Below are 20,311 nucleotides of genomic sequence, written 5' to 3'. Positions count from 1 at the left end.
CTGTTGTGGATAAATTCACGTAAATTTTGAAAAATAATATACCGACCTTAAGAAACTATGGGCATCAATTTTGCAAAGCCTAACATAATTATCTGCAAGTGATGTCGACTTTCTAATATGCGATGAAGCCTACACCTGTTTAGTGTACCAATTGTGTCTATCCAAGTTGCGTTTGGTAATTACCTTTGGTATTTATTGACACAAATTTCAAACAACAATTTTCTTATATGAAAAAAAATTACTCCTGGCACACTTCCCGTTTTGTAGTAGAAGTGTAGAAGTATACTTCACATTTTCGATTTTTGTTTCTGATTGCACTGAAGAACCTACAATTTTACAAAAGCTGCTATATTAGTTCTTTTTCCAATTTATTGAAACTTTTGAATTTGCGCGTCTTCACTATGTGCAAAAAGAGTCCACTTCATCAATGCTAGGAATAAAATTTTTATTTCTTTTGGATTGAGGACTTAAACGATACATCATTATAACGACAATGAAGAATGTTGCTTGGCTAAATATTCCATAACAAACCCGCATAGTTCCTTGATAAAATACTATTAGATTACTATTTAATAGTTTTGATTTTCATATTTATCAACGTCAATGATGATACAAAATATTAGATACAAGAAGGAACCGTGTAATGTTATTTTCAGGAGTCGAGCGTTACCTTTTCATATGACCATACGAACAACCTGTTTGCAATTGAATCTTGAGTTGTGGGAAATTGATAAAGAAAAGTTCGCAACTGAAAGTGATTTGAATGCCATCACATCACCGGCAACACAGATTTGCCATGTGCGCATGGTAACGTACGACTACTCTGATATTCATTGTATAGATCCTTAAATTGATTCTAAAACATTGAAGGACACTGCTGTAGTCTGCTGCCACTTGTTTGAAATGGGAAACAGGTGCCATAGGTGGCCTTCAATGTATCAAAATCAATCTGAGCGTCCATACATGTGTAGAATGTTACATTACGCACAGGGACAATTGATTAGGTCATAATTGTATACGATGTCTATTCTTTGTTGTAAATGAAATAAGGAATGGACGTGTGTATCCGACACTTTTTACGACATGATATAATGTATGGCTAACTTAACTCTTCGTATTCACAGAATGACAAAAAAGAATTGAAAAAACCAATATGCGAGAAAAGTGACACAAACCTTAGTCTTTCATGGCCAGTAAGTGTTATATTCCTCAAAAAATATTCTTATCTGAACCAGTTTCCTCCATCATTTTCTGTGATTCTAAAATCAAAATCAAACAATTGATGCACACAGTTGGACCATGAGAATCTAACGAATGGTGCCTGGAGCATTAAGGTCGAATGGGAAGGACTGAAACAAGGTGATGTCCGTTACTTTGCACAATTCTCACAAACCGTGATACAAAACCAATGTGGCGATCTATGGCTTAAGGTGGGACAATGGAGGAATTATGCCCTGATTGGGAGGTTCTATCTAAGTGAGATATTCATGTTATTATGCTAACCAGGAATTGATACAATTAATGAATCTGATTGTCTTAATTGCAGCTCATTTTAAGAAGCCTGGAAAGCCTAAAGATGAATGGAATCTTGATGAGCTTTCATTAATTTCAGTTGGCGTTCTCTTGGCAGTAATATTGCTCTTTTGGATAATTAAATTTTTCAGAATCCAACGTGGAAGAAGCCATACGGTGAATGATGTACCCTTCAACACAGTAAGTCCGTTACTGTACAAAGAGAAGCCCAACAGAATTTTAATAATTTACACAAAGGGTCCGGATTCGTTCATGGAAGAAATGAGATCTTTCAGAGATAATTTAAAAGAAAGATGCGGTTGTTCGGTAAGTTTCATCCCTACTTTGTTCTAAAATTCTTCTATTTCAAAATAATACAGTTCTCTGTGTGGTGTTGAAAACATTTGAATAAAAACAATTTTATTTGTATTCCCTCGCAATGTAAAGGATTTTGTTGTAAGTAAATAATGAGTCAGGTTTCCAAATAAGTATTTCGATATTAAAGCCAGATTACAGCATGTTCAATGCTACGCATTGCGACATAATATACCTCAATGCTTTTACCATGGTTCTAGGTTTATGACTTGCAATCAGATGACGACAATGATCTGAATGTTGAATTTGGTTCTAATGAGTGGATTGACCGCTTACTAAAACATGGCTGTAGGGTCATTTGGGTTGATACTCCACAGTTCCGTTCGCTCGTGGAAAATGATAAGTCGCATGTAGAGCAAGACGAGGACTATATGGTTGACTTTCGTGATACTTCAATACCATTTGCTCTTGCTACATCCAAAACTTTATATCAGGACCCAATCACACAATATCGAGACCACTTTATTGTCCGGTTAGTGTCTGTCACAAATCATATTTTCAATAATAACATGTCGATCAGTATGCATAATATCGGTTGAAAATATGCACCCTTTTACATTCTGACCTATTGTCGGCAGATGGAATGGTTTTGAAGTGACTGATGGACCTGATGACCCACTTGCCGTGATCTCGCCGCATACGCGTTTTCTGTTACCTGAGCATTTTGATGAATTGTGTTCACATCTGTGAGTTGATGCTAATTTTGATTTTATTCCGTAATATGGTAACTCACGACATTTACGAACACGTTTTTTTGCTTATCACATGGTGGTCATTGGTCAGGGGAAACCGGAAAGTTGAGGAAAAGTCAGGGAATTTTTCAATTAGTCAAGGATTGTGGAGGTGTGGAAAGAGAAAGAATAACGCTTTTCTCATGAGAAAGCAAAATTCTCAGGACAATTGTTACAGATCTGAAATGTATTTTTGATGACCAATGGATGAAGCCTTATTATTAGATTCGCAAATTGGCACTATTTTTAAATTATAGTTTGGTCTTAGAAACGTAAAATAATATCCAATATTCAAATTTTCATTAATGAATATCTGTGGAAACAAAATTGTTGCCTCTTGAATATTATTTCTAATATCTTTTCAACCGATCTGATCTCTAAGGTACATTGTAAAAAACCATGCAAGCTACAGAGTTAGGAAAAAATGATATTGAGATACTTTTCACATAATAATTATTACAATGCTAGCAACGTAATCTTGTGGTAGATTCTAATCAGCTTGCACTGGACTCTCATGACTCCTATCAATTGTTAAAAGATTAAAATTGAATAACGAAGATACATCAGACAACATATAATTCCAAAAAGAAAAATTAAACTGACTGATTTTTTTTTTTCCAACGTAGGAAGCCGTGAAGTAAGTATATGAAGAAGGATAATTGACCTGGACACAGAATTGCAATACGTGTATGTAATTTAACATCCAGAAATATACACATATAACGTGTAACGTTTTCAGTGTCATGTGAGACACCAAAGAACTCTAAATCTGACGGGGCATATCTGGTCTAACAGCATATGCGGTTAGCCACGAATCGCGACATCATTCAACCTCTAATTTACGTATGTTGAAAATGTTCCAGGAATTTATGGTTATCAAAGATCAAAGGTCGATCATTGTACATAATACGGTATCTAATCTACATTCATACTATGGGTCAGTGATGTCATGTGAACATTTACTTTTTATTCATCACAAAGAATAATCTTCCACAATTACTGAATACTGCAGTTTTCTGAACTCCATGTCTAATTAAGTAATTAGGGCTTTTACCAACATTAAAGGTTTTCCAACTTGTACTTACCTGAAATCATTTTAGTTTTGAAGCATTTCAATTTTTATTCTATTGTTCTTTGGAACAGAATTACACCTTGTAATAATAAATGTTCTTGTGTAATTTTTTTGCATCAAATTTGATTCATAATAACTATTATACGTACATGAAATTTGTACGGTATAAATATCAAACTGCCAAATGTTTATACTTTACTGAATCTAATCCAAGTCCCACGATCACGTCATCTGGACCATGAAGACTAGAGCCCGGTAAATATGTGTTTGAAATTAAAAAATATGTACATAGACTATCGACTTAAAAAACTAAAATATGATATACAGAAACTGCATTTTCTGGCGCCAAACATCATACTTTATGTACAAAACCATATGAGGAATGAAAATGATTTAAATGAAAAATATGTAATTACGTATTAATCCAGGCCCTAGTGATGATCTAATTTATTTTGTTCAGGAAATATTTATTGAAAAGGATTGTTCACCATAAGTTTATAGTCGTTGACCCAATGATTCTTAAGATATACTGACTAATTGAGACTTCAGACATTGATTGTTGAAAACAGAATGTGTAATTCCATGAAGTTATTTTAATAATTCTGTGTAATAAATTAAATAAACTGATTATTCAGATATTTATAATAAACATTTTGGCTGGTTGAATTCGCGATAATATGAAAAAGTTATTTAGTAAACTTGGCAGAGCCCTAGAAAAGTGCTTTTTAGTAGCCGGTTTTGTCTAGAGCAATTCCGTGGAGTTAAAGCGTCAAAGGTTTCAGATTGCTGAAATAGCTCCGTGGATCAAAATTTCCTCCTAAAAGTTTCTACATAAAATCCACCTTTCAGAATAAGCTGTCACTATATCTGAAATATCAGCACTTGTCGCATAGAAAGATAACAAACAAAGGCAGTACAAACTGCAAAGTTGGCGAGCGAAGCGTAAACTCCTCAAATTCCTGCTGAAAAAACGCCTAGATATTTTTTCCTCCCAATTTTTCTTTGGAAACTTCCAATTCCTCCTTTTAGGAAGAATTCTCCTGATCTGGCAACACTGTTAGTTCCGCCGATCGGCAAACAATCAAGCGCATGGGGTAAACCAGCGCTCTGTTGGACCACGGAGCAATATATACCACGGCTGACAGGGCCAAGCTTCTCTCCACCTCCGTCGCGCGGCACCGACTCACTTGCTACCCTCCCATAACAAATTAACACCTTATTATGAATAAATAGGGCCATGTCCGTGTGACAGAATTAGATCTGCGTATAAACTGGTAGGGTGACGCACCTCGTATCGTACTGCGATCTTTCTGCCTGTCAAAATCGTTTGAATTTACTCTAAACGTTACGTTTCGATGTCATCGATATAAGCAAAACTCAGGAGTACACTTGTAGTATAATAAGTTTACTGTAGACACATACGGGTCACGGTAGCGTTCGTTATCGTTTATGCCATTGAGTCGAGGCAGGCTAATTTGAGATGAGCAATTAGGGGGGTCACCCTACATAATTTTAAAACAACAGATCATCAGTAGTTAAATTCACGTCTTAGATTCATATTATTCGCCCAGTAGAGTCAACATATAATTTTCGAGAATAGCGAGAAATTGTTACGGTGTATCTAACCGAGAGTCAATATAAGCGTCACTTTACCTCCAGGTTTTCAAGCTAACATATACCGTTTGTCAGGAGGCCGTTGTAAAAAATAATAGGAACCATCCGATAAAGTGGTGTTACCCTACACTGCACTATCCTCTCCCAGATACACTTAAAATTGTGGCTAACTCTTAAAAACCCAACATCATAGCTCCTACAATTACATGTATATCTATACATATAATCTGCTCACTTCCCGAATAAATGATAATTTTTCTATCACATATAATTGTATGACTTGTCTCACCGCCTCATTGCCTACGTTCTTCCAGCTAGTTTAAAATATTTGGGCAACCCATGGTTTATTCCCAGCGTCCTGAGAAAGACTGTGTTACTCTCCGTATTTCGTATTTTTGCTTCGTTCTTTCATTACTATTGCTGTGCACGTGGCCGGAGTGTCGCAATGGGAACAGTCAGGAGGAACAGTAGAGGAAAGACAAACGAATACTGTTCATGATGCTGATGAGATACTGTTTTCCTTTTCACGATAGATCGGAACCGTTGATTCATACGTCAATCACTAAACTTGTGCGAAATAACTTATTCATATTTCGATTTTCAAGAAGAAAAAGTTTATTATATTGTATTCTACCATCCAAATTCGTCAGCTTCGTAGTTTCTGAATCCGTATTTCGTGCTATTAAACCGACTATGGATTAAATGATTTTTTTCTTTTTTTTTGTAAATTATACTCGAGGTGAATTAATATAATGATGGAAATTCGAGAAACTTGACTTTTTTTCGATGGCATGGAATAAACGAAACCGAAATTTTATCGCAATAAAGTTGGTTTAAGACCCATAACGCAACCGCACGTCCGGGAGCATTGCTGCGTCCGCCGGAAGTTGATCCGCTTCGAGCAAAAATATCTGCACTTGTAGATAAGCATAATGTAAGCTTGGCGATAGGAATAGCTGTTGACCACATTTAGCGTCGATTTGTTTGTTTCCATGTTTTTTATGGTGTGATAAATACATGAAGAAATGTACGTAGTTCAATTGTGGAATAAACTGTTTCAGGGATAAAAATCACCTAAAAATTACAGTAAAACTATTGTCTATAGATGACTTTATACAGGGTGGGAAAACAGAGCGAGAATAATGTCGCTGAGGTGACATTACATTGGTCTTGTAGGTACCTATATTTCAAGAATTGCCCTTGTAGGTCTGTTTCACGTAGAGATTGAAGCTCACGCTACATGCATAAGCTAATGAACGAAACATGATTTATACAATAATTAGGTAATCTGCAGGTGATACACTAATGTTGGTTTTCGGTTTAAAGACCGTGTATTCCGAAGTAATATGGTTTTAAACAAAGAAACAGTAGTAACTGTAGTTGTCTCAAATTTTAAGAGGGCCTTGTAAGCCATAATATTGCAGATAATTATAATTTTTTATCAGTCGAATTGCTTAAAAACAAGTACTTCGCAGCTAATTGAAGCTACTACAGTACTACGCTAATATTGTGACTTCGGTGACTGAAGTAGACCGAAATTAATCGCGTTATTAGCAAATCAAATACACGCCTCACTATTACTTTGAAACGGATTCGTGAGTTCTTTTTATAACCACGACCGCACTGATGTTGCATCGTGTTTTACAATTAGTTGGAAATTTTCAAACGACGCACCTAAAGGAGGGTCCCTGTGATCCGCCGTAGTTAACTGCGGATGAATCGTTGAACACCCTTCAGCTTTATTTATTGTGGGAGAAAGTAGTGTCAGCCAATATCCGGAGGCCGCTTTCGGCACAACAGAACTGATTAATTATATCTAACTCCTGATTGTGTGCTCTCAAAAGTTTAAGTCGTAATTCACAGTGAAACGAACTATTTATCGCCGATAACCGTAAATTTATGTTCTGTACTACACTCATTAGGGTAGTCTTTATTGTACTGACGAATTTTTTCCGTGCCGCCTTCTAAATCAAATCAAGAACAATTTAAACCGGATACCGCGGCTTGACTTGAAAATCTTTGTATTAAAAGTATTCAAGCAACTTATAGGACCAATATCTAAATGTTATCCAAAGCCCCCTTCTCCTAAAATATCATCGTGCCGTTCGAGTGGGGAGTGCAGACATACCTACCTATACATACGAAATCGTAAACTATATGAGATTGTTAGTGCTACGAAAATGGACAACGTAAACAGTTGAATCGGTGGAATAGAAATGTTTTTTTGCAAACATGTTTAAAAAAAAGGCAATAGTGTCAAACTTGTGATATCTTTGGATACTTCATGAAGTGCAGTTTATGATAAACAAACATTATATCTCACCTCTGCTTTGACATACAGCATCTCAGCTTAATTCGTCAATGATAAAAATCACATATAGTTCAACACAGTTTACACTTGACTCATCTAAACAGTTACTATATACTCTGCGAAGCATCAAACTGTGATTGAAATGTGGCATTTCACCGCACGTGTGTCCACTTTAGTTGTCCTTTGCATTTACTGCATCGTATACACTAGTGCACTCTCTGATAGTAAAGACTATACATGCACTAAAGACATCGTACGTAACTATCATACTGTTTTTGCTGTTTTAATGTTCACTTACATGATTTTCATAATGTGTACACTAATGCGCGCAGGAGCATAAAATGAGCACCACAACTCTTACCGTTCGTATAATATCACTCGCTAGTTTTCTGGGCATAGTCAAGATTAGGCCTACGCGATAAATATTTCGACATATTTGGTGCGCATCATTACCGCGCTCTATGTGATAATTAGTTGCAGAAAAAAAGCACAACTTTGCGATCATTAGGGGGATGCACTGGTTTTGGCATTGCAAGGGAACAAAGGAGAATGATTTCGGCTGCTATCGAACCGCACTACACCGCGCGGAATTTTGTCTAAACTAACGACTTTAGTTACGTTCGTGATGATTATTCATAAACGATGCAGATAAGGCTATTCAAATTTTTTACGCGACTTTCCAAATATGATCTCTGTAGTTCCAGTACTTCATTTTTCGAATTACTACTTTTCAACCAATTATTTTCAATTAAAAATTCATTACTTCGTTGCGTCTTTCAAATAAGCGTCCGCGCATAAGAATTTGAATTTTACATTTTAGCGTGATCGAACGGCGTAGACGAAAATTCTCCAATAATTCATGTATATCTCTGCAATCTTGGGGAGGCTGTTAAAAAAAATTTTAACTTACTTTGAATTTTCATAAAACTAGCAAAACTCTACAGAGTTCCAACGATTCCGTCGCGCATTCTGTCCAGATTGACTTGGACAGAATGCCAAGTTGGGCCATTTACAACTGACTTTACAAGTATTCTTGGGCACGCAACACTCTTGACAGTTCGCTGACCTTGCATCTAGAATGAAAGATGTTACTGTTCACCCAATGCCGCGTACTAATTTGACCGTTTTTCCGGTCACGAACATTCGTGCCGTAGACATTTTTGTCGATTTTGAAAATTCTCGGTGACTCCTAGTGTAAGCTAAGGTTAAAACGAATTTTAACTAATTAAATTTTGAATGAGCGCCCGCAATCCTGCTTGATAGACTTATTTCGGATATATTGAGTTTCAATCGCTCATGCTACTTGCTACATCTTTTTTTTTCTGTGTCTTATCATAGAAATTTATCTTTCCGGGCAATGAATCAGCCGTAAAATAGTTCAAAAAATATTATTTGAAGAGGAATTTTGATAGATGAACGATACCAGGGTGGTAAAAAAGGAATTTCTCTCGATGGTTGCATGCGATGGAATTTTAACTCAAAAACTTAAATATATAGACATCTGCGTGATTAGTCGTATAAACATTTTAAATACTTCCCACAGAAGGCCATTCCGTTGGAAAAAACTGATCCGCCAGTTGTTGTCACGCAACGTATGAACTCAACTATTCCAGACCGTAAGATTCTTAGGAATAATTTTATGAAAAGAAGTTGGTTGGACTGTGTTAAATTTCTCAAGCGATATTTCTTTTTATTTCTTTTTATAATTAGTTCCTACTCAACACTCTCTATAAATGTAATAATCATGGAATCTTTGGGGTGTTCAATTTTAGAACTTGAAGTGACGTTTGAAAGTATACAAGAAGATCTCAACGTCTCGATATTTGCCTACCCGTATATTGATAATGAAGCGGATTGTCCGGCAGATAAACCAAATTCAAGTTTTTCTAACACTGTCCAATACGACCGCCCGGACCAGATTTCACACACGGTAACTTCTATAGTTGCGAATTAATTCTCATCGCGTGGAAATTTTTCTATTCGAAAGTATGAATCGTACATGATTACCGAATTTTACTCAAAAGCGAATGGACGATTTACTTTCAGAATGAAAGCCAGCATCAGAATCTATCGTATTCAAACTTATTTACTGGCTGTTATTACATTCAACTGTCAAACAAAGAATGTAAAACTTGGGTAAAAGGCCCTACCTTTTACAAGACGATGACTCCTTACATTGATACAAAAATCAAGTTCAGTAATGGCGTATTCTTACCCGAGGATTCCACAGCGTAAGGCGTAAAGTATTTAATAATCATAATATGGAATGGACACTAGATTAGTTATATCGCCTATTGATGTATAGCCTAATAACACTTTGTATGATAATAAGGATCACCTTACAATCTGTGTGCAGTAAAATATTTTTTCCGCATTATTTTAGGAGCAGAACGTATCGTGTCAAGCTATCAATACCGGTTAAATGTTACATAGTAAACGTTAATCTATGGGAGTGTTCGACTGGACCCCTAACCAGTGAAATGTGGATGGAACTTAAAGACCACCCAACCAAATCGTGCGACTTTTCATTTAACGTGCGTAAATATTCAAGAAAGTATACCTATACGAATGATATAGTCCGTGCTACATTATTGTCAACACTTCCATGGTTTCGGTTTTTTTTTCTATTGCTACTGGAAAAATTAATTTCTGCAGATTAAGTCAATCGTATTTTGAACGAAAAATATAATTTAGCAAAGTAAAGCAGTTTTATGATTTTTCAGGGAAAACCCCTATGTTTCTCTTCATTCCCAGGTCCTAAACTCAACATTCGAGTAAGTTTTACATTTCCTCAGAATATAACGGCTCGTATGTAAAGTACATTAGAAATGAGGGTGATTTGGACATTAATTTGATACCTTTATCCTTAATGGGACACGTCGGTAAGACTAAAAATTCTTTCGACTTTCGTGAAGTATTATCTGTCAGTAAAGTTTCATGAAACAAGTGCTTTTCTACCTATTTTTGAATTGAATATTTTCACCAAGTTCTTAGACGTGGGTTCGAATAACGTCAAAAATTAATGTTCTTCAGAAAACTTTACTGCGACATATTTTTGTACAAAAAATTTTGATATTATTCCACAGGCATACTACAGGTATAGCATAGAGAATAAAAGTTGGCGTCCGATTTGCAATCTGAGAATTAAATATCAAACTGTACGACCCAACCATATTTATGAGATTATTATCGCACATACCACCGCGTTTACCGTATAACCGACACGTATGTATGTTAATATCTATAATAACTGAATAAATGTTTCTAGTACTTTAATTCTACATCTGGCAGCGAAAGATGGACAGCAGATATTGAATGGACTGGTCTGAAACGAGGAGGTGCTTCGTATTACTCCATGTACGCACGGAGTAATAGCAATTGCTCACACGAAATAATCAGGTTCACAAACTTCTGGAAATCTGCATACAACTTTGGTGTGATTCCTCACGGTGGGAAATGCAAACGACAAAACGATTACCGTTAGATCTGGAGTGATCGATATAAAACTGCATGATTCATAATTTGCAGGTTTTCAGGACGCGAATAGCACTCCTCCTGAGGATGTCCTGGCTTCCTCGAGTACGATTCTTCCGATTATTGGTTACGTAGCACTGGGTGTCATTATAATATTGATACTATTTTACTGGATATGGAAATGTGGAGTCATTAAATGTGCAAAGAAATCGACGACATATATATTACCTCAGACATCAGGAGTAATGATAAACCTAGACTACGTAAAAAAATCAAGACAAATTCTATTAATGTACGCGAAGGGTTCACCTGATTTCATGGCTAAAATGAATACTTTTCGAGATGAGATACAGCGGAAGTGTCAGTGTCACGTAAGTTCTCATCGCGCAATAACCCAACGCGGGGTACACACTAACAATATACCAGGAATTTTCAGTGAAGGCTCCGGACGTGAAACGATGTCTCGCCGGCAGATGGGTTACCAAAGTGACATCAGATATACTTACGGCGGGTAAGATGTAACTTCGGTTTCCTAACTGCGGACACAACATCGTTAGCATCGGGGCCTTTCACCGAAAACCCCGGTATATTTATTATTTCCAGTAATAGAAACGTACGTATGTCTTTAAAGTTCCTCGAAACGAAATCACCATCCAAATAACGTGTATATTATATGCTTCAACTGCGTGGATTACAGGTTTATGACTTGCAGTCGGAAGAAGATGCTAATACAATTGCGGATATGGGGCCTATTAGATGGACTGAGCAGATTCTAAGGGAAGGTAGTAAAGTAATTTGGATCGATACCCCGCAACTCCGTTCTCTTTTGAAAAATTCCAAATCTGACGAAGAGGAAGAAGAGTATGCGCGTGACTTTCGTAACCCTGCATTCTTATTCGCTCTGGATCATATTATAAGTATATCTGAAAATGTAATCGCCCAATATCAACGCTACTTTGTTGTCCGGTTAGTAACAGCATATAACTTAAGTCGTTAGTATTATTAAAATTAACCGTATATCGCTCGATCCGTAAACGATTATACTGACAGGTGCAAGGAATTCAAAGTTGACAATGACTGTGATGATGATCCATTACTAGCGGTCTCGCCACAAGCTCGCTATCCCATTCCCGAGCGTTTTGAAGACCTATGCAAGGATATGTAAGATATTTCAATTTGAATTTTCGTTGTCGCCGATGCATAAAGTAATGTAGCGATCAGTGTCTATGTAAACCAGGATATCACGATTCTTCTGCTTCATTATTTATCAGTTTTCAATGTAAACCAACCAGCAAGTCAATTTACATCACTCCCATTCAGGGAAACGATAATAATAATCGGTTTCTCTGTTACAGCTGTGATTCGATGTCTCCAGTGAAATGACTACAATTTTGTATCGTAGAGAAATGCTACAACGGGCATAAAACACATATTTAATTCATCTATGAACGACATACATAAGTTTAGAAATAATCTATTTTTCATTAGTTTATTATAACTGGTAGATAATTGTGAAGTACTACTGCGTATAAAATATTGACTAAAGTTATACTATACGTATATTGGTAAATTATAAAGTTAAGGAGCTTTGTGGGGAAAATTAAAATGTAGTCATGAGACTCAAGTTTTTACATAATATTGACTGATATTAATTACGTTAAGCGACGCAAAACCTCAGATGAATAGTCTACATAGATTCCGAGTAATTAATAGTTGACGTTGTATTATACATGGGCGCTTATGGCGGTACGTGACAGGCATCAGGTATGCGGCGAAATGTCGCTTACCGTCAAAACCACAGACAAAAAATGTAGACACCTCAATGAAAAACTATCTACGTGGTAAACGGTGCTCTTAAGAAGATGGTCGTAAAATATGAAGATCTTTATCTGTATCTTTCGCGAATAACAGTAAAAACTGTGATGTGTTTTGCACGAGGTTTTACACATGATCCTCAAGCGAATGCTCATCAAATACTTTTTTGGAATTGTATAATAGCGAAGTTCGATTCACTTCATTTGGAAAAAGAGATTAGATGACAAACGATGCATATTACATAAGTAATTTGTCCAAAACCTTTACTCTGAAATTAAAAAAAAAATATATTAGTGAGAACGACGTTGAGAACCATTGGTCGGGCTCGCTTACCCATCACACCGCTTGTCCCGGAGAACCGATAAGTTTTAAGAATCGTAATTTCGTGTATCGTCGCTATTGTAAACATGAAAAATGTGGTGTAAATAAACCCTTTGATACAATCGAACTAGTTTCTCGCATGTTTATTGGAGCATACTAATTCATGATAGATTTTCGGGCGGGGGGGAAGAGAGAAGAGGTAGTATTAGAAACAGAGAAAGTATGCTACTCAACCGATACTAGCTACTCTTGCGGCAAGTGTGTCATCTAAATTTTATCAACGTTTGGGCACGTGCGCCACCCGCCTAGTTGCCAGATCTATGTCAAGGCACGGACATGTTAGTATATACTTGTATCAGTGAGTGCGTTTACACGGCGCGGTTATTCCGGATTTACTATGGCCAACGTACTATGACCGGAATCAAAAATGCAAGTAAATAGCGCATTACACCGGGTTAAGTAGTTATAACGGTGTAATGCGCTATTGACGCGCATTTTTAAATCCGGTATTACTACGTCAGCCATAGTATAACCGGAATAATAGCGCCGTTTAAACCACGGTCTTACATACGACCGTGGTTCAAACCAGTTCAAACGTACTCAGTTGAAAAACGTCTTATGGCCTTTGGCACTTTGCTTGAGAGGCAAGGGCATGGTGTGGGGTGCTAAGGGCTGGGGGAAAATTGTAGTGTTCTGCTATGCCGATTCGATTTAATATCCCACAGAAGGGTCGGTAAGTGCAGAGTAATAGAATTACCCACAGCGTCCGAGAGCTAGTGACGAATTTGGCGAAGGTATTTTAGGCGCTTCGAAATTAAAAAAGGGTGACTATATCAATGACTATATCAATGTTACTGAATCTGGAGGCAAGAGTGCGGAGAGGCGTTTTTGGCTATTTTGCTACTGCGCAGCATATGAGATTAATAAAAAAATTAATCTCAAAAAATATTCTTTGGGCACTTTGGAATTTTTAAAATTTTCTAATCTCGCATTTGTAGAATCCAGAAATAAAAATCTCAAACTATTTGGACGGATTTGAAGTATGACCAGACTGCCCCGAATTAGTTTTATTTGTATACGCAAAAAATATACTTCAGGCTCTCTAATTTTTATAGCAGATTCATTCACTAACATTGAAAATACTTGCAAAAAGCCAGACGAATACGACGGTTTTAAGTAATTACCTGACACGAACAAATATTTTAATTGCGAAGAAAAGTCTTATGCGTAGATGTAGATACGAGAGAGAAAGCTTACCTGCACCTGCCGGCAGCTGTTGAGACCCTCGCTCGCCGAGTTATGATTGGTTGCTGAGACATCACGTGACTCAAGACAGCATGTATGTATGTATGCATGCATGAATGCATGTATGGACGTACATACCTCAGGAGGTGCAGAATATTTTGGGGCAGTTTGTTCTTTCAAGCAACAATAATGTGTAAAGTAACTATAATAAAGTAATAAAGTTGTTAATTTATAAACTTCATCCTTTTTTTCCAAATACACTTTAAATATGCTAATGAAAATCATTCAAAAAATTTATGTTTCTAAGCAAAGCAATTTGTTTCTGTTCATCTTAAATTATTCAAATGATCTTTTTTTCTTATGTAACTTTAATTCAGCCAACATTAATTCACATGGTTGAAGTAAATTTTTTATATTAATTGACATCAGATTCATACAAAATACCTAAACAGACATATTAGCTCCATAGTAAGTAAAGCCGTTGTTGAAGAAAATATTTGCTTGAGGATCAATTTTTTTAAATAAATTCACTTCACTATAAATCATGCGTATATGTTAACACTCAAAATGTGAATAACAAAAACTAGATCGGAAAACCTCAAAAACAGTTTAAAAAAAATTCAAAACAATTTTCCACGTGGTTACATTGCTCAAAAAGAATAAACTGCTCTTCTGTAAACAGCCCGAGATATGGATGTATGCACATACATACATACATACATACATACATACATACATGCATACATACAGACATGATGCTCGAGTCAAGTGATCTTTCAGCAACCAATCAACAAGCCAACTGCTCGGCGAGCAAGGGCTCCAACAGCTGCCGGCAAGTGCCGATAAACTTTCTTTCTCGTACCTATGTCTACGCACAAGACTTTTTTTTCACACTCATTTAAAATATTTATTCGTGTCAGGCAATTATTTAAAACCTTCATACTCATCTGGCTTTGTGCAAATGTTTATAAATACATAACATTTCTTATAAATAGGGCTGTCGGTCTTTAGATACCTTCAATCAACGTACTGAAAGTTAAAAACTTTTAAACTTTCGAACAAAAGCTGCCACTTGATTGATAAGAAGACTTCGTATCATCGCGTTAGCATTCCAAGTTCGCGTAATCGTTTACTGCAGATACATTAGCGCACTGCGCAATGCTCCTCTCGATACATACAAATCTGTTTTTCATAACGCTCATAGCTGACGCCACGCGTTTACTTGGTTTTCTTGGCATACGAGCCGTTGATACCGAGTCTGGGTACTGAGTTATCTATGGACGCACCGGCCAATGACCACTCATCGTCGTCCTCTACCGCGTAGTTTTTACCCGCGCAAACATCGTGCGGCAAAAAAAAAAAAAATTAGCCGTGTTTAATCACGATTGTATCTACTGATTTGGCGTGAAATTTGGTAAGATACTACAAACTTTTATTCACCGTAATTTACGCGACTTACTATACAATCTGCCGTATGAAGAACTTCGATAATTACTCGCAATCAAGTCAGGCTTCGTTAATGACTGTAAACATCCATTAAGCATTATTATTTACCTTGTAACAGTGTGCGTTTTCATTCAAGACTTCAAGGCCGTTGATTACCTTTCAATACGACTTCAGTCTGGTTTTAACAACATGCATCGTGGATCAAATTACGCGCAGCGGAGTGCAGCACTTGTCATAATTATTCCCGTACTCCATGAAACTGAACCGCGTGTATTGTATCTATGTTCACACACATGTATCTATTATACCTAACTTATCCATCCATATAAACGTACAACTTACACGTAGGGATAAGCATGGCTGCAGTTCTGACATGTGTATTTTCGCTGCCCCGTAATTTTTAGTTCAATTACACACTGCAATTATTTTCCAACTTAATTACTACTCAAATGCTATATCATTTTTGGGTTCATCTTGCAGCATGAATTAACCGAAGATGATGGATTCTGACAAAAGTGATAACGGCGAAAGTCAGACAACTGGGAAAAGAATGCGTGAAGATAATTCTGGGGATGAAAAATGTGACCTTCCAAGTAAACGACCACGTAGTGAGTCAGTTGAACCTTCAGAGCTTGTTGACAGTAAAAAAGATGCAATTGCTCAGGTAACAAATGGTGATACGTCACCTTCAAAAGAACATACAGATACCAACAAGGTAGATGACGAACATAAGAATGGTGAAACTGAAGAAACCGATGATCACACCAAACCAATCGTAGAAGATGAAGTTCCCGTAAAGTCGCCAGAGGTATAAATATAAAACATATAATGGTCATTCTCGGAAAAATGTAATAATATAACATTTAAAATTTCGTTCATTTAGTTTTTATGGAAGAATAAATTGGGGTAGGGTTTAAGTGGTGCAAACGTTTTAACCTAGCATTTACCAATTTTGTCTTCATCATAATTTGTTTTACTGCAATTTAATAACAAATTGAATAGCAAAATTGTATTATTTATTGTGGTTGTATCAATTGGAAAAAAATCTTGTTAAACTATATTTAATATTGTTTGTTTTTGATCAGCCAGTTGAGGCAATTGACAAAAATAACGAAGATATGATGAAAGAAGAAGATATCAAAATCGATAAAAAAACAGAAAATGAACCGGTGAAGGAGAAAAGTATCGATTCAGAAGTGGTAGATGGGCTGGAACTTTCAGTTGAATGTGCAAGTGACAAAGAAGCCTCCAGTTCCGAAAACGATGAAGAAAAAGCTTCTAAACCAAGACCAAAAACAATAATTGTCACAGCAGAACCAAATGATTCCGAGCTAGAAGTTGGCACATCTGAAGCAGAAAAGTCAGACAGCAATCAGAAAGTTACGGAGAACGACGTGAAAACTAAAAAACGTACAGGAAAGAGAAAATCATTTACGAAAGTTACCAGTTCACGATCGGAAGATAGTCTGGATAGCAATTCAGATGACGAAGATTACAGTCCACAGAATAAAAAAAAATTGAAGAAGGCTGCGACTCTTAAAAAGGTAACGCCTCGAAAAACGAAGCCTAAGAAAAACCGAAAAAGTGTTGAGAAATCTGTCACAGAGACTGATTCTGATTCTGAAAAATCTAAATCGGAAGATGAAGACATGAATCTAGCAGATAGAGCAAAGAAAAGGTCTGCAAAGAATGTAAACAAGATATCTCAGAAAGATGAAAGTAATTCAGAAAGCTCAAATGAAGCTGATGATATGAATGACAGTGATGATAAGAATAAGAAAAATGGAAAACGGAAGAGTAAAGATCAGGTAAGCAGTTTGTATCTACAATTCGGTCTTTGCATGAAAAAAAATTGCATTAATAATCAGGTCGTATATTTTTTTTCTCATTGAAAAACCTGATTTTTCATGGTACATGCAATTGATTGTGGTTGATTTTTTAATGCATAAATATATCTAAAGATCAGAAAGTATCAGCCAAGTTCATATAGCATAGTGGCAGCTGTGTCAGATGGATATTCTTTAAAGAATAACAGTAAAATACGGTATGAATGTTGTGGAAAAAAGAGATTTGCAACTTATACATGTGTTATATATGGAAACTTATACCACAAGAGATGCTGTGAGCGATAACACAAGGACCAAATTGTTAGCAAATGATTATCAAGATGCTGCGAGGACATGACTCCCACAAACAGTGGTAGAGATATAGTAACAAAAGATCGAATTAAAATCATTGAGCTGATAGCGAAACGAAGGAAAACATTACTGAGTGAAAAAGTCGAGACACTAGAAAACTGGCTAGACAAAAGTACTAGGGGAGGTGTGTCAATGCCAGGACACAGCAAAAGGACATAAAAGTAATATATAAAAAAAAAAAAAGTACCCAAAATTACGGTACACGAAATGACAAGACTTATTGAGTTACATAACCTCAAAAGACAAAATACCGATTTAATAATATTTATGAGAATCCATTCTATTTTGTCATGAAACATCCGTTTGATGTGAAACTTTTCGTGATATGATCGTACTCATTATAAGAAGTGCGCTGTGGTAGCTACTATCGTTAAATGAATTAATAATTGAATAATTTATCGAACATAACCTCAAAGCCCGCATCACAGTTAGATTAAAAGTCTGTACAATATTTATTCAGCCCTAGCTAATCACCGCGCATTTTCTGACTACCAAATTACAGACGGTTTCAAACTTACGAGTTGAAGCAGTTGAGGTAATTTGTAACAGCAAAGAAGAGGTAAATAAAGGTATGAGAACAAGTTTTCGGGTTATAACAAAAATTTTAACACTACCTGAAACAAAAATGTTAGGAATACCATATAAGTGAGTGAGGCGGAGATATAGCTGATGGTAGTAAGATGTAATAAATTAAAAACCAGAGGACTATTAGAGTAACGTGTGTTCAAGCAATAGTTGGCGCAAAACATAAGATCTTACAAGTCGTGGCAGTCGAAGCTATAATGTTTATGCAGAAGTTAGTCCTAATATCTTCCAGAAGTTGACCAATGCCGAAATAGTGTACCTGAGGCGGGACATTCACTCAGTGTACGAAAAGTTCAATCTAATAAGATGTTACAACTGCTGCAGATACTGCTACATAATCAAATACTGCCGAAGATTGCATGTATTGTACCAGAGACCACGATATGAAAGACTGCAACAAAAGCAATGCAAAATGCATAATCTGTATTAAAGCTAATGAAATAGCTAAAACAAAGCGCGTAGAAACCTACTTGGGCGACGTCATAATTGTTGTAGCTTTCAATCTGGTGTATTTGCTTCAATATAGACATGATTACAAAGAAAAGACCTGATTATTTTAGGGTTTTCTGCTCAATATATATATATAAAAATTCGTCATGCAAGACCTAGTTCAGTATTTCTCTGCTTTCAGCTTTATGTTTTATATCTATATGCATGTATGTATCTGTATATCAAGCTACTACATAATACTAATGAATAAGATTCATGATTAACAGGAGGTTGTTATTAAGAATAAGCTGATGCCTATATAAATTTCTAAATTACTATAGGATCCTAACAGCGACAAGAAGATAAAAGGGCTGAAGAAATATATAATAACAGCTGGTATACGTGTTAAATATCAAGATCTGTGGTCGGGTTGCACATCTAACAGGCAACGGATAATACGTATGCAGAAACTATTACAAGACAACGGAATACAAGGAAGGCCAACTTTGGAGAAGTGTAAAAAGTTGAAAATTAAAAATGCGGCGAAAAAGGAAGTTGCTGAACTAGACAAAAGCAATATTATAAGCGAAGGTTTGTAAGGCACAAATTATTCCCTGATTATTAATAGTTAGTGCTGAAGACGCATATAGTTTAATTTAATAATCTTCCTCTAACTACTGTAATCCAAAAGCAATGAACTATGTTATCATTTGTGAGGATTGTTATGTTTTACTGAAACTTATCTTCTCGTAGTCAAAAAAAGTTCCAATCAGAATCAATATATTCAATTGTAGAATATTCATTATATTCTTTTCCAACTACTAATAATGTATTACATCGACTGACATGCACTTTGCGTGCATGTATCTTATTATATCTCAATCATTTTCGTTTACGTCATTTGTAGGGCGTGTTACTCGATCTAGAAGATCTGAGGGCAATAAAGAGGGCACTCCCACGCCTACTAAACACCGTGAAGTTCGCAAGATTTTAAAGCGCATCCAGCCTGTCTGTGACAGTGATACCGAATAGAATAGAATTTAAAAATTGTTATCTTTTATAAAAAAAAAGAAACGGAAAAAAAAATATATCTGGCTAAGTTCATTGTCGTTATTTGCATTTACAGTGGATCTTAGAATAGTCTATTATATCAACAATGGAAAGTAAAAGTTCGAAATGCATA

General features: G+C 36.1%; 4 protein-coding genes across 13 annotated transcripts in view; 3 read left to right on the top strand and 1 right to left on the bottom strand.

Moving 5' to 3' along the window:
• The window catches only part of LOC124177232, a 6,148-nt gene extending 1,726 nt beyond the window's left edge, over positions 1-4,422 (top strand). Inside the window, exons 5-12 of one of the 2 annotated variants that reach the window (XM_046559381.1) lie at positions 657-807; positions 1,125-1,193; positions 1,293-1,476; positions 1,547-1,839; positions 2,088-2,359; positions 2,466-2,573; positions 3,245-3,255; positions 3,358-4,422. In XM_046559381.1, coding sequence (XP_046415337.1) covers positions 657-807; positions 1,125-1,193; positions 1,293-1,476; positions 1,547-1,839; positions 2,088-2,359; positions 2,466-2,573; positions 3,245-3,254 — 1,087 coding nt within the window. In that variant the 3' untranslated portion in view covers position 3,255; positions 3,358-4,422. Of the gene's footprint in view, positions 1-656; positions 808-1,124; positions 1,194-1,292; positions 1,477-1,546; positions 1,840-2,087; positions 2,360-2,465; positions 2,574-3,244 lie in introns of both variants that reach the window. The other variant, XM_046559380.1, reaches the window with a different exon arrangement.
• The window catches only part of LOC124177243, a 23,881-nt gene extending 4,853 nt beyond the window's left edge, over positions 1-19,028 (bottom strand). The window contains exons 1-2 of one of the 3 annotated variants that reach the window (XR_006869559.1): positions 18,633-19,028; positions 1,176-1,259 (exon numbers count right to left, since the gene is read on the bottom strand). The gene's annotated coding sequence lies outside the window, so the exon portion shown is untranslated. Of the gene's footprint in view, positions 1-1,175; positions 1,260-7,627; positions 7,766-18,632 lie in introns of those variants that run through there. The other 2 variants (XR_006869558.1, XR_006869557.1) reach the window with 2 other exon arrangements.
• Positions 7,691-13,352, top strand: LOC124177233. Of its 4 annotated transcripts, none has more exons than XM_046559384.1 (11): positions 7,691-7,786; positions 9,159-9,231; positions 9,388-9,532; positions 9,646-9,846; positions 9,999-10,149; positions 10,339-10,389; positions 10,884-11,064; positions 11,144-11,460; positions 11,787-12,055; positions 12,140-12,250; positions 12,445-13,352. In XM_046559384.1, the coding sequence occupies exons 2-11, from the start codon at positions 9,210-9,212 to the stop codon at positions 12,470-12,472; spliced, it is 1,476 nt and encodes a 491-aa protein (XP_046415340.1). In that variant the 5' UTR covers positions 7,691-7,786; positions 9,159-9,209; the 3' UTR covers positions 12,473-13,352. The 4 variants fall into 4 exon arrangements, 3 of the variants coding, with proteins under 3 accessions (XP_046415340.1, XP_046415338.1, XP_046415341.1); XR_006869555.1 differs by having other exon boundaries at positions 7,753-7,868; positions 12,140-12,368; XM_046559382.1 differs by having other exon boundaries at positions 7,753-7,868.
• LOC124177235 (HIRA-interacting protein 3-like) lies at positions 15,726-20,263 on the top strand. 4 transcript variants are annotated; one of them, XM_046559389.1, is made up of 6 exons: positions 15,747-15,884; positions 16,035-16,186; positions 16,397-16,724; positions 17,002-17,724; positions 19,470-19,719; positions 20,036-20,263. In XM_046559389.1, exons 3-6 carry the CDS (start codon positions 16,413-16,415, stop codon positions 20,158-20,160), a joined length of 1,410 nt encoding a protein of 469 aa, XP_046415345.1. In that variant the 5' UTR covers positions 15,747-15,884; positions 16,035-16,186; positions 16,397-16,412; the 3' UTR covers positions 20,161-20,263. The 4 variants fall into 4 exon arrangements, with proteins under 4 accessions (XP_046415344.1, XP_046415345.1, XP_046415347.1 ...); XM_046559391.1 differs by having other exon boundaries at positions 16,035-16,191; XM_046559390.1 differs by having other exon boundaries at positions 16,035-16,211.
• Positions 20,264-20,311: the final 48 nt, after the last annotated feature.

The sequence above is a fragment of the Neodiprion fabricii genome, chromosome 3 (assembly GCF_021155785.1).
Source record: "Neodiprion fabricii isolate iyNeoFabr1 chromosome 3, iyNeoFabr1.1, whole genome shotgun sequence".
Taxonomy (NCBI): domain Eukaryota; kingdom Metazoa; phylum Arthropoda; class Insecta; order Hymenoptera; family Diprionidae; genus Neodiprion; species Neodiprion fabricii.
The sequence above is the reverse complement of the archived record's forward strand: the minus strand, read 5'-3'. Positions and strand labels throughout refer to the sequence as shown.

Coding starts and splice junctions, on each gene's coding strand:
- LOC124177233 (XM_046559382.1), top strand. CDS start 7,758: ATGTGGCATTTCACCGCACGTGTGTCCACTTTAGTTGTCCTTTGCATT. Junction 9,232..9,387: donor GAACTCAACTATTCCAGACC/GTAAGATTCTTA, acceptor GTTCAATTTTAG/AACTTGAAGTGACGTTTGAA. Junction 9,847..9,998: donor TTACCCGAGGATTCCACAGC/GTAAGGCGTAAA, acceptor GCATTATTTTAG/GAGCAGAACGTATCGTGTCA.
- LOC124177235 (XM_046559388.1), top strand. CDS start 16,413: ATGATGGATTCTGACAAAAGTGATAACGGCGAAAGTCAGACAACTGGG. Junction 16,725..17,001: donor TTCCCGTAAAGTCGCCAGAG/GTATAAATATAA, acceptor GTTTTTGATCAG/CCAGTTGAGGCAATTGACAA. Junction 17,725..19,469: donor AACGGAAGAGTAAAGATCAG/GTAAGCAGTTTG, acceptor AAATTACTATAG/GATCCTAACAGCGACAAGAA.